The 14,016-nt window shown below is 34.6% G+C and overlaps 1 protein-coding gene across 3 annotated transcripts in view; it reads left to right on the top strand.

The window, feature by feature from the left end:
* LOC140751808 (uncharacterized) overlaps window positions 1-14,016 on the top strand; it is a 79,518-nt gene that overhangs the window by 26,707 nt on the left and 38,795 nt on the right. For all 3 annotated transcript variants that reach the window (XM_073085861.1, XM_073085860.1, XM_073085859.1), the window contains one exon: window positions 7,908-7,995. In XM_073085861.1, coding sequence (XP_072941962.1) covers window positions 7,908-7,995 — 88 coding nt within the window. The remainder of the gene's footprint in view (window positions 1-7,907; window positions 7,996-14,016) is intronic.

The raw sequence follows: 14,016 nt of genomic DNA, 5'->3' as shown, positions 1-14,016 counted from the left end.
CCAAAGTTTCAAAGGGTTCCGTACTATCCGTACCCAAAGGATAGAAACAGAACCTAGAAATGTAACCTTAGTAATAGAATAAGACTTCGCTGTCTGTCCGTCTGTCATAAGGCTCTGTCTCTGGATTCGTAACAGACTCTTGAAATTTTTACAGAGGGTGCATAACGGTGCCCGCCATAACAACAAATACCAAAAAAAAAGTTGAGTATTAAAGGGGGTCTCCATACAACAAAACCGGTACTTATCAGCATTTTTCGATCTAGCTGTTAAACCGTGATAGGAAGACAGTAGAGATGCATGGCGTATGTATCGGTAGCTCTTTAGGCTTCATTAGATGACGTTGTTTCATAAATAAATAGAGTAAAAAATAATAAAATGAATAAAAATAATGAACATTTGGTGGTACGGAAGCCTCCATGTGCGAGTTCGACTCGTACCTAATTGGCGAATTATTTATGTTATATAATGTTCTATTGTTTAGACTTTTAGACATACTTCTCTTGGGATTTTAGCTTAACTTTTAACGTTCGGCCACAATTCTGGCTGTGTGGAAATAGTTGATAGATCAAACTGGACTTGTGCCAAATTAAAAATGTTAAATTTTACAATAGAACAAAAATGGGGCTTTAATAGATCAATTTAATAAAACCAAACATTTCATTATGATAAAGCTACCTGTAATGTTCCTAATATTGACATATATTTTTTCTATATACGTATTTTTGTTGTGGGCTACAACTTTTACTACATTTATATAAACAAGGTAACTATGTGGGCTAAAACTCTTACATACACATCATAACGTGACAAAATATGTGTTCCGAAATACGTCGTGTCCTGAAATCTTTGACGTGCGTCGTAAATAATCACGACATGATTAAGTGCCGAGATTCGGAAATATGGACTGCTTGGCGTATTCTGCTCTTTTAGCATTTTAAAAAGGCGCTTGATTATAAGAAATATATAACTACTAAAAATTACGTGTATATATTATTACTTCTAAGAAAAAATATCGCACTATTGCACCACCAATTTTTACAATACGTCGTCGTATCACACGTAAATATGTTTTAGTCCTACAGGTGAAATATAAGTAGTCATAGTACCCTTCTCAGCTGTTTGTAGATTTGTTACATGTAAGTATCGCCGCTCTTCGCTAGCAAGATTTACATCGAAAAATCCATCCGCATAGCGTCATATTTCATTTTTACGCTTGTCGGTATGTGAAACGTTTCCGCTGACAGCGGCAAAGTGGCTGGACCGGGAAAATATTACGTGATAGGAACTAACGGTGATAGGGGAGCGATCCTAGATTGTTAATGGTCAACAAACAATTTTATATGCTAATCTTTGAATATACATTCTGCCGCCTCTGCCGTTGGTGGATTTACATATTTTTTTGCTAGTACGCTATTTAAATTTTGCCGCTCCTATCGACCTCGTTAATTCTATATCCTAGTTTGAACTTATTCAGAACACATAGTTATGGGACAATATAATTAACTATTTGCTGCCTCCAATAATAATTAGGAAAAATATCATCGAGATAAAATAACTTCGGTATAGTGACAAAAACAAGGTATTTAAAGGTAAATTTGCCGCCCCTAAAACCTGCCGTAGCATGCTCCAGTCTACACGGCTTGTTGATAAATCCGCCACTGGTCCACAACTATTGCTCATAGTAAGAACTGGAATATAAAGTCTGCAACGGTGAAGTCATAAATCTCTTTGAAGATTAATTTATGAAATTTAAGCGCTTGAGCACTTTAATGTGGATGTATCGTTCAGTTTTGCAAGTTTGCTAACTCTCAAGAACAGTGACATATGATCGAGTTGTGGTAAGTTGTAGTATCTCTTGATTCCTTAAAGATATTTTTACCTCATGTATGAAATGAAATGTATTTCTATCACATCAAAAATAAAAGGTGGTAGAAAACTTTGTGGTTAGACTCCGGCGGCACCACCGCCACACCTATTTCTGCTTCATAACAGCAGTGTTAGGCGCTGCTGTGTTCTGTTTTGAAGGGTGTGGTAAGGGAGACATACTTTTCCGAGGTGTTCCAGCTTAGACCTCAGAGGTAGCAGCTTATCTGTGGCCGACCTCAGGTAGGAATATCTAATCCTATCTAGGGTTGATTACAAATATCCATGGGCGGTAGTAGCCACTTACCATCAGGTGAACTGCATGCTCGTCTGCTACTCCTATATTATAAAAAAAAAACCTAGTAGTTCAAACTCGACGTCTCGATTGGGGGTTGTCAGGTTGGAATTCCAACCTTCTGTTCATCATCGTCATCATACCAGCATGTTACCGGTTATGCCCCGCGGTCGCTAAATAAAATATACCTTCATTTTTTACTAAAAATTCTTTAAAATTCTGCTTACTACGACCTTTTTCATCTTGTTTTTGTAGATTTTCTTCAAGTTGGTATTTTTTGAGCGAAGCCTTTCCGCGTCCGTTCAGCTCCCCAATTATAATTCGCCTTTTCATTCAACGTTTCCATTAATTAACTTACCGCAGCGCTTTGATTAATAAATCTGATGTAAAACAATACGATTAATTGTTTACGAATAATAAATGTGTTTGAATAAGCTACAGTAAATGAGCTACGGTATCTACTTATGGATACCTCCATAATATATATATACATAATATATACCTCCATTTACCATAACGTGAATATGTACTTATATAACAAGGTGAAACCTTCTGTTGTTCGACTCCGGATGCAACATCATTACATCTATTCCTGCGTAATAACAGCAGTGTTAAGCGCTGCTGTGTTTGGTTTAAAGGTTGTGGTAAGATAGGTAGGCTCACATGTGGTAGGCATACTTACGAGTAGCAGCCCATCTGTACCTCAGGACTTTAATCTTACCTGGAGATGATGACCGATGTCCATGGGTATCCACTTTCCAGGTTGAGGTCCCACACCTATTTCTGCCTAATAACAACAGTGTTAGGCGCTGCTGTGTTCCGTTTTGAAAAGTGTGGTAAGAGAGACATACTTTTTCGAGGCATTCCAGCTTAGTCCTCAGGGGTAGCGGTGCATCTGTGGCCGACCTCAGGTAGGAATATCTAGTCCTATCTGGGGTTGATTACAGATGTCCATGGGCGGCAGTAGCCACTTACTATCAGGTAGACTGCATGCTTGTCTGCTACTCCTATATTATAAAAACGGTGGACTGCATGCTCGTTTGTACCTCTATATTATAAAAAATGTGTGTGATACTTCTGCATTATACTACTACTTGGTAAAGTTAGCCTGTCTTGGTAAAGTTTTTAAAGCCTGCACATCAACCACCGCTTCAACCAATTTTTTAACAAATACCTATAAATCTGTTATCGTCCATTAGGACAGAAAGATTCATAGGTTTCATACGTCTCATATATAAGGTAGAAGACCATTGTAGAAACTTCGATACGTGTTCATGTTTTACAATGTCATATTCTATCCATCCATCCATTTATCGGCCTTTTGAGGTAGAATAATTGGCACAACTCCAAGCGGTCTTGTACCCCTGAATTCACCAATTTTCCTCTATTTTCTTCAGTCTACCTGATAGGGGACAATCTGTTCTCCTTTTGCAAAACGTGTTCATCACTCGAGAATCGTTTACCGAAGGTTTTTCAAGGAGATGTTCAATTCATGTGTGCTATAATTATTACCTCTGCATAATCTGGACTTGAATAAGTAAGTCATATTACCAGTTGTTAAGACAATAACTTAAAGACGTATAACGTAAAGTTAAGACTTAAAGTCTTAGAACTATAGATTAGGGGTAAAGTTAAGACTTAAAGTCTTAACTTTACCCCTAATCTATAGTTCTACGTACCAAACAATGTGTATGTCGGCGATATCCCACTACCGCACTTTATTTTATTAATAAACTTTATTAATAAACTGAACGAAACGACTTTAATATGAGAATCACTTTTATACTTTTATTTACAATTCGGGCAGAGTAATGGCTTACACGACTGATTAAATGCGAATGAACCACGCTCCACCAGCGCGTGGACTTAAATACTACTAGAGTGACAAACAGCATAAGAACTACCCTCTCACATCACTTGTTTTCTTATAACAAGTGACGTGATTCACTATAAATTTAACTGTTAATAAAATAACATTATATTGAAAATATTGTTTTAAAAATACGAGAATAAATATTTTAATATTAATAATTTATTTGGTATGACTAACAAAGTGTTTTGAAGTACTACCGGAAGTCGTCCATATTTTAATCTAAATATTAATTCCACATTGACAATCAAAATTAACATGATAAAAATTAATATTATATATAATAAAATGCCCCGCCGCCCATATGTACAAAATATTGAGCCACAAATTCCATATATTATAATTCCATATTGTCTATTAATGTCTATATATTCTGCAATAATATTTGTGTCATACTCAATGCGATATTTCCACTTATTTTACTAAAATAATCACTAGTCTTAAAAGATCCAATGAGTTTTCTCTTACGTCAGTTTTAATATTGTTGTGCGAGACCAAGACCTTTGATCTTGAGAACAGATCCATTTTAATTACAATATAATATTAAGAGTTTTTCCTCCCCAACTGCCGCTACGCTCAGTCAAACTTAATCAAGTTCTGTACGGAAACTGGGTTAATTAAATTGGCAAAGCAACTCTCATTAATCCTGATTTTTCGTTAATAGATGCTTGACCTTTATCAATAAATTAGATGTCATATATGTCATCTCAATGCGCCCTTCATCATTACATGGATCCACAAGAGGGTTTGGTTAAGTGCCTTTAGAATCTCTGCTATTGAATGACAGGTCTCTAAAATTTATTAGCTTCCACTTGATGATCTATTTAATTTTATTGAAATAACTCGTCATCTTTTTTATTGGTAACAGAAAATAATCGAAAGAAAATAATCATTCAGATTATTTTTCTAATTTTATATTTTTACCTTTGGGTATTTCGATTATTGTATATCTTTCATGGTCTTTGTTTGTTTTCAGTGTTAGAATTTAAACTTTTTGAATAACACTCGACAAGAATTTACAGTCAATCATTAAAGTTATTACCCGCATCAAACCTCCAAAGTAATTCGATCCTTCTTTGGTTATACAATCGTCTTTATTGTTGATGTCCAATATTGTTGATGATATACAAGGGGTAAATAAACTGCTAAAGTTCTCCTGACCTTGTCCATTTTGATGCAAAAAGCAGAAACACCTTCGTGTTCATCTAACTTTGCTCGTCCTACCTTTCATCTTGCCGAACGTTGAAAACTTTTTGCTTTTTCTTTGTTTAGAAAATTTCTTTTGTTTAGTTCTATGGGTACGAAACTTTCGAAGTAATTCCATTTTTGTACATCTATTTGTCTTGAAAGTTGCTTTATTCGAAAACGATATTAATTTATATTGAATATTTATTTGAGTTGTTCAACGAATTATATTTGATTGAACCGAAATTGTAGACATTGACGTTTTGATGAAAATGAGTTCCATGAAATTGTCAATCAGGCTTCAAGTTATGAATTTATTTATATTAAAATTGAGATTCGAAATAAGAGTAATTTTTTGATTGAAATATAAAAATCACTACTAAAATAAATATGTACGGTATATTAGAAATAAAGTCAATTTGATTATTTCGCTTCAAACAAAATATAGTCTTTTTAATAGATTGCGGTAAGAAATCAATATCCAGTCTGACGGTAAATGGTCACTTACACCCATGGATAACTCTAATCAATTTCATATAGGGCGGGGGTTTTGCATAAAGCTTCTACATTTTCTCAGGACCTTGCAAGGTAACCGGCATCTACACCCTTCCATCGAAAGCTCTACCTTTTAAGGGTGTTTGCCTTTTAAAGAAGATTCTTTTAAAAAAGATGGTAAAAGTTTATATCAAATAATTTGAGTTCAGAATAATGGCAGTGTATAAATTCAAATTCCAACTTAAACTTTTACTGGAAGGATAATAGGTATGTTACAACTTTTAAGTGGTTAAACTTTACGTTGAAGTTAAAAGTGAAAGTGTCATTAAAGTGAAGATGAAGCCGGTTTAACTTACTTTTGTAAGTTTCTTAGTTTTATAAGAGACATTTAAACTAAGCGCGTGGAAGCTTAGTCTTCTTTTTAACCGACTTTATGAAGTGTGGAAAAGAAGAATGTTCATAAAATGAGATGTTACGGGAAATTCTCGCAAAAATTTTTTTACCGCGGAGTATAATGTTTTTCGAACGTACTCGTATGTATGTTTTCGTTTGTATGTATCATTCTTTGACACGGATTTTTTTAAATTGTATAATAATTATGTTAATAAATATTGAGTCATTTAGCTTTAGCGTTTTACATAAGTTTAGGCCTTTTGAGAACATTCTCAATCATTCGCGTCATAAAACCAGTAAGCCGGTTAACGGAACCTATTTCTAACGCTCCCTATTAGGTACATTTAAACGGAAATCACATGCCGGTAAAGTTTAATTAATATCTTGTATGATTGTAATTACTTTGGCTTAAAACAAATATCAAGGTGTAATGTAATGGAGCCTATTTCTATTTCTAACGCTGTTATACTTATAACAACGGCAAGTTTACTCTAATTGTATGTAACATAGTTTCATATAAGTTACAATAGTTTCTCATATTTCTTGGTTGTATATAAAGGTGTATGCTAGTTACGGTTTCCTGTATTAGCTCTCACCTCATATATCACCCGCGATAGCGTCATTACGTATATAATTAATGGCAACACTTGCCGCCTTATCTGTTTGTATGCACGTGTGGTAGAGGGTGGCAATTTTCGCTAGTATTATTTCATTATGTTACATTTTATTTGTCTATATAGATATAAGTAAACCATACAAACATAGATAAATACATATGATTATAAAATTGTTCTCATTTTTAGGGTTTCGTACCCAAAGGGTAAAAAGGGAAACCTATTACTACGACTTCGCTGTCTGTCCGTCTGTCCGTCTGTCACAGAGCTATATCTCCGGAACCGTAATAGATAGACACATGAAATTTTTACAGAGGAGGCATAACGGTGGCAGCTATAATAACAAATACTAAAAATAAAATAAAGTTGAATATTAAAGGGGGTCTCCATACAAGAAACCGGATTTTTTCCGCATTCTTCGATCTAACTGTTAAATCGTACTAGGAAGACGGTTGATTTTTTTACAATCCGTTTACTACTATAACTGGTATTATAATAAACACAAATAAGAACCATAAAACATATTTTAATATACTTATTTTAATTTTATTATACGTTGTTTACGTATCATTCATCATCACCCCAACACCATCTATTTTGTTTCATATAACTAAGTATTGTTGAAAATAATAAAATGAATGAAAACAAGTAAAAAATAATGAACATTTGGTGGTAGGTACGGAAGCCTCCATGTGCGGTTCGACTCGTACTTAGTAATTAATATAACTTTGATTTAGTGTAGTTTGTCATTGTAATTGTAGAGTTCATATTTAATACGAAGAGCAAATTAACGTAAAAAGTGTTTTAATTAACCACATCAACAATAATATCATTTGAATAAAAACTTTGGTACAATTGTCATTTTATCATAAGTAAACCAAATGTTACCAAAATATGGTAATATCCCACAAATTACCATATTTTGCTAACATTTTTTTTTTTTTTAAATATTCCATTCAAAAACATTATGATTAAGTATACACAAAGCTATGAAGTATTTAACATATTGCAATATACTGTGTAAACAGTTAACGAAACAGAACAACGATATGAAAATACTCAGATACATGAACGGAACCAAATTTTATGTAAATTAGCACAGAAGTTCGGTACTAAAACAAACGTTAACTTTCCTTGTTAAAATTACAATAATTTCATAAATATACTTAATGGTATTTCATTTTTGTTTCAGAATATATCCATTTTGGTGGTGCTGTTGTACAGTTGGAGGATTGGAGTGAACGCGAAGAGATATAAGGAGCTAGATGATGTTTATTATGGTAAGTTTACTTTAGAGTGCTAATACTGTTTCAAGCATTTCATGGTCGGTTTAGTGCTATTACTATTTCCGGTAATTCCAAAGATTATTATAATAATGACATTTGAAGAATAGATACTTGAAATTAGGTCACCTCCTAGCGCTACCCAATTGTTTTTAAGAAATTTCAGGCGTGCAGTTTTCCCTGCTATGTTTTCTTTCGCCGTATAAGAAAGTGATAATTAATTTGTAATTGTGTTACTGTTAATAAGGTCTAAGATGGGCACCTCATATATTACGTAAGTCAGCAGCATTCACTTCCACCAAAACGCATGTACTTCTAGAAATAAGAATATCGAATACCTTCCCGGTCGAGGAATATTTCTTTCACCTTTCAATAAGTGAGAATCCAAGTACAAAAGATTCCATACAAAAGATGCTTTAATTTTACCTTTTTAGAGATGTATAGATTCAGGTTCTGCTACGTAATGTTTACTACCTTGAGTTTGCTATTCAGATATTTGGGATACGTTTCTCCTTAACATATTTATGTAGCCGCGTTTTCTGTTTATGTCCGACGCCTGAGGTGGCATTGTGTGGAATAGGGTTTCGACAACGAATAATTAGGTTTTAAGAATTTCTTAGGTTAACAATTCTGTATATTATTACAATTTTTGGCTTTGTTTACTATTAAAATAATAATAATAAAGAAGGAAAATGTTGTCTCTACTATTTTATCCTCATATTTAAAAAGAGAAACATTGCTTGTTTGAAAGTCACTTATATATTTAAAGAGTTATGTTTGGAACATGTTTTTACATTCGATTAACACATTTATTGATGATAGTTTGTAGCTATAATTTTCAAATATATATTATTTTTAATCGGACAATTAGCTTTGTTGTGGGCGGTGCTAGTACGAAAGAGGTCAATAAAATGGCTAGAGTGGAGCGACTGGGAATTGGGATAGTGGAACAGTGGGAAAAGTATAGTGTAGAAATTAGGATACTATTATACAAAAAACATGCAAACTGTCTAAATAATACTCGTATTTAAAAAAAAAACAAAGATAATTTTATATCATTTATTTATATTTAAATTTTTAAACTTTAATAAGTGGCAACCCTGATGATCGTTCAAAACACGTTATTTCCAAGCGGAATACTTTACGATAGACGAAAAACTTACAACCTTGTATTTTAGTATTCTCCATCTTTCTGGGATACGAGTACGTCATTGAAGCTGTTTTATTGTTATTCTAGACTGTGTTCATGGTTTTAAATTTTTGACGCTAAATATTTTTATATTTTTGGGTTAAAATGTAGCCAATGTCGCTTTTTACAACTTCGTCAATCAAAATTTTAAAACGGGCTGTTTTCAAATTGAATTAGTAAATATAGTAACATGATAGACATACTAAAAGGATATATCATATTGGAATCGTTATGGTTGTTGTAAGACAAATAACAGTCCTAATGACAGCAGAGTTAAGGGCTGCTGTTTGAAGGGCGTGGTAAGGGAGATATACTTTTCCGAAACGTTATAGCTTAGTCCTCAGGTGTAGCGGCGCATCTGAGGGCGACCTCAGGTATGGATTTTATTTTATCTGGGATTGATTGCAGATGTCCATGAGCGTCAGTAGTCACTTACTATCATTACGGTATCCCCTGCCTGTCGTAAGAGGCGACTCAAAGAGGGTTCTGGGGCCGTTGGTGGCAAGAGTGGGAGATCGAACCGCCCGGCCAACGGCCCCCGGAAGGACGGCGGCATGTGTGGTCGCATACCGTCGTACGCACCAGACGGTGCGGCGAGCGCTAAGCTCACCTGGGCGGAGCCCGACGGGGCAATGCGCTAAGAGGACTCCGGTTGCGTTCCTTTGGAGACCCCGGAGTTCTCTACGCAGCGTCGAGGACGGCAACCGGGGGGGTTTTAGTGCGATAAGAGTCCCACATAACCCTGTGTCGCTCCCACGGCATCGGGTACCTTTTCAAGGTTTCCCCCTCGTGAACAAAAAAAATATTTTCGCGACTATGAAGATTTCTCTACGCGGATGTTGAAACTAGTGTATTTAAATTTACCTAAACATTAGGTTTCATTTAGTGATATTGAAAGTAGCAATGAAACATGACATAATGGACATAGTAATCAACCCCATGTACCAACAATAGGATATTATTCGTTAGTCGACATATTGCCAACTTAAAATCATTTTTCAAAAGACAATCAAAGGTAGCCCCTAATTAGTACCTACGAGTACAAGGTTAAGTATACGAGATACCATTTTACAGAGTTGTCTAAGTGTACTTAAAACATCACAGGCATTGGGGCTTCATTAAAAGTTAGTTGTGCTCTAGGGATGGTAATTCTTTCCGAAAACATAGATTTTTTTATCGATTCGAATCGAAATGTAATAAATCGTATCACAAAAAAATCGAGGTCCTAAGAATCGATCCAAAATCCGATCTTCGATCAGAATCATCGATAATGATGATTAATCAAACAAGCACTGAAATACGTATCCGTCAGCAAAAAATGTCTAACATATTTAACTAACTTCAAAAAGATAGAGTTTCGATTTTCTAGGATAAAAGATCGATTCACTGGATCGATCCATTACTGGAGATCGATTAAAATAATCGATTTTTTTTCAAAAAGATCGATTCGATAAATCGATCTCAGATCGCCATCCCTATTGTGCCCACCCTTTGCAGACTGCAAAACATTTTTGGCAGTATTTTAATAAGTGTTTTATTTTCGTCGCTCGTTGCGATAGAAGGAACTTTTGAGTGCTTTAAAATGTAACCTGTTTGAAATATTATTTAATTTCTCACATTTCTCTGTGACTTATATTTTAAACGCGAAACAATTTTGTTGTATGGTATTCTTTATAACGTTGTATATTCTATATCTTTTACTTTTATCCAACGTATTTTATTTACGATTATCCAACGTTGTTTGTCTGTTTGATCTATTTTGTGCATGGGTAAGATCAGTTTTGTGTGATCTGTATGGATACCAATTATGTTATCATTTTTGAAACATGTTAGAATGAGTATGGTTGGACCACGAGGCTGTTCTGCTTTTCAGTGGAAGGGTGTAGATGCCAGCTGATATATCTATCCCTCAAGAGTAGATGACCTTTTCTGAGAGTTTCAGGCAAATGCCCTGTTCTATATACATGGATTTGCTTATAGCTGTCCATTAATATCAACATAACCCGTAACATTGCTAATATTAGGCAGAAATAGATGAGGCAGTGGCTCCTCTGGCAAACCACTAAAGTATCTAACACCTACAAACTTTCCTCCTTCACTTGTACCCACTTCATCGTCATTTGAGGTCACCACATCGATGAACTCATGTAAATAAAATAGACCTTTCTATATTATCACGCTATATTATTCGTGTAGTTAAATAAATTTATGTGTGTAAATTAATCTTTGAGTCCTAAATTAATATAGAAGGTAACGCGAGCCCCATTTATATACTCCCCCAGTTTCCACAATTAACAAACGGTGGTGATTGATCACTATAATAGAGCTCAATTTATAACTATTTGAATCAGTCTGAATAAATTAAACGCAGTGCTAATAGGTTTTGCTTTAATTAAAGTTAAAATTTGATACATCAATTTAATTTGTTTTTAAGTTCAGCCATTTTAAATGTCAAGAGGTTTTTTAGGACTGGAGTGGTAGGGTGGTTTCTAATCGGCATGGCTCGTAGAGGCTCCCGGATTCGATACCCAGTTTGGCAGTCATCAAATTTTAGATTTCGGTTCTAAGTTAAGGTGTTTGTGTACTCATCTTTGTGTGTGTCTTTCGCACAAAGGTAATCTTAGTGTAATATCTTTTTAGGTATTAAAAACTCTTAAATCTATTAGTAGTTTGGCTATCAAGACAAAATATCAATATCAAAATTGAATCAATATTCCTCATAATATCGCATAGCTTAAACTACAAAGTAGTTGATTGCAGTTGGCAGTAGGTACGGATATTCTTGAATCCGCATGACTGAGGTCTGGATCGAGTCTCTACTGTAGATAGTTTCAGAGAATTTTATATTATACTCAAGCTTACCAAAGGAAGTTCTCTCCTTATAAGGTAAGTCCTTATAACTATAAGTACGATATAAGGTAAGTTCCCGTCTAGAAAAGGAGGTTTGCGGTAGTTAACGTATTTTTATTTTAGTTGAAAAATTGTTACGAAAACGACTTAAGGTTAATTTACATTAAAGATATAGAGTATATGTGTCGTGGCACTTACAGGGAAAGCCTAGTGCTTGAACTTGAGGGGTTCAAATCACAGGTACAGGCCTCTGATTTTTTAAAGATATGTGCGTATTATAAATTAATTTTTGATTGATTTAACGAAGGAATACATCGTAAGAAAACCTGCACACCTGAGGGAAAACATCTTAAAGATATGTGAAGTCTAACAATACGCACTTGGCCAGCACGGTGTACTATGAGAGAAAGGGAGACCCGTGTCCAGCAGTGGGACAGTAATGGGTTGACAACGATATGCTTAAGGCGATTTAAATTGTTTAATACAACATTTTTCTTACATTACCGCTGGATCTGAAAATTACCTGAAAAACTAGTTATTGATTATTCTCTCTAACTTTAACTATAACCTAGTTTCGAATGTCTGTATGAGAAATATGCTTCTTCGGAATAGAGTTACGAGTACACTTGACAATAACGTAGAAATTGAATTTCAATGGAGACGAACTTCGTTTTACTGATGTAACTCGATTTGAGTACCGGCCGGTCTGCATTAGTGTATAGAATTTTATATTTGTTCCAAATTGCGTTCTACTTGATTGAATTGTTGAATAAGGTAGGTTCGCCGCCACATCTATATCTGCCGAATAACAATAGTCTTCAGCGCTGCTGTTTTCCGGTTTGATGGGTTCAAGGGAAACTTATCCGAGTTCCCACAACCAAAAAATCTACGTCACTCTCACAATTTAGATAAGTTTAACTACACGTCAGGTTAAAATCCGTCAAGTCCTTTGGGTTGCAGGACGTGTGACAATTACTATTGTATCTAAGGTCATTATCAATAATCGATCTGTCCAATGTTGTGCATATCAAAAATCGATATTTTACAATTTCAACTTTCTAGAAACTTTTTTTATCTTTGGTAGAGAACATTTGGATAGACTGAATATTAATAACGGTAAGTTAACATCGTACACTAGTCTCGGTTATCGGAAACTTGTACTCTTGTCCACAAAATTAGTTGCGGTTAGATGTCAGCGTGTACCAGATGGCGGTAAACTACTTATTCTTAGTTTAAACGTAGCTTTTGGAAAGTTAGCTTTTAAACTGAAATAGGGTTTATATTTTTTATTTTATGTTTCTTTTTGTTTTATGTTATATTTTTATATATTTTGATATTTTGTCACTGAAGTTATCATGATGATTGGTGGTGTCCCTTTCACCAGCTTTTCAGATTAAGTTTATACATGTCGGAAAAAAAGTCCCAATATTTTGTGTATGTTTTGGAATTGATATATATGTTACTCTTTATTCGTCAACATATGATATGGTATGTAAAGTCGAAAAATACGATTGCAGATATTTTTTATCCTCACAATTTAAGCACTTTTGGCTGCGACTATCTCATCAAAAATATGTCGAAATGTTTTTTTAGATATCACTTGCCTTTTTAAGTACCCATTTTATAACGTCACACATGACTCCAAAATATAGATACATATGTTTTTTTTTTATAATATAAGCGTAGCAGACGAGCATGCAGTCCACCTGATGGTAAGTGGCTACTGCCGCCCATGCACATCTGTAATCAACCCCAGATAAGGTTAGATATTCCTATCTGAGGTCGGCCACAGATGCGCCGCTACCCCTGAGGACTAAGTTGGAACGCCTCGGAAAAGTCTGTCGGAAAAGGTGTGTTGGAAATATGTACCTGTATATGATGTTTTCCTCTTATTTTAAAGTAAAATCTATTTTGTGGTTACGTTTCATTTTATCGTTTAATAGTCCCACAATACGTAAAACCTCATGTTGGATTATGGC

The sequence above is a fragment of the Epargyreus clarus genome, unplaced genomic scaffold (genome assembly GCF_041222505.1).
Source record: "Epargyreus clarus isolate Ecla_fem2 unplaced genomic scaffold, WU_Ecla_fem_2.2 ptg000023l, whole genome shotgun sequence".
Classification (NCBI taxonomy): Eukaryota; Metazoa; Arthropoda; class Insecta; order Lepidoptera; family Hesperiidae; genus Epargyreus; species Epargyreus clarus.
The sequence above is the reverse complement of the archived record's forward strand: the minus strand, read 5'-3'. Positions and strand labels throughout refer to the sequence as shown.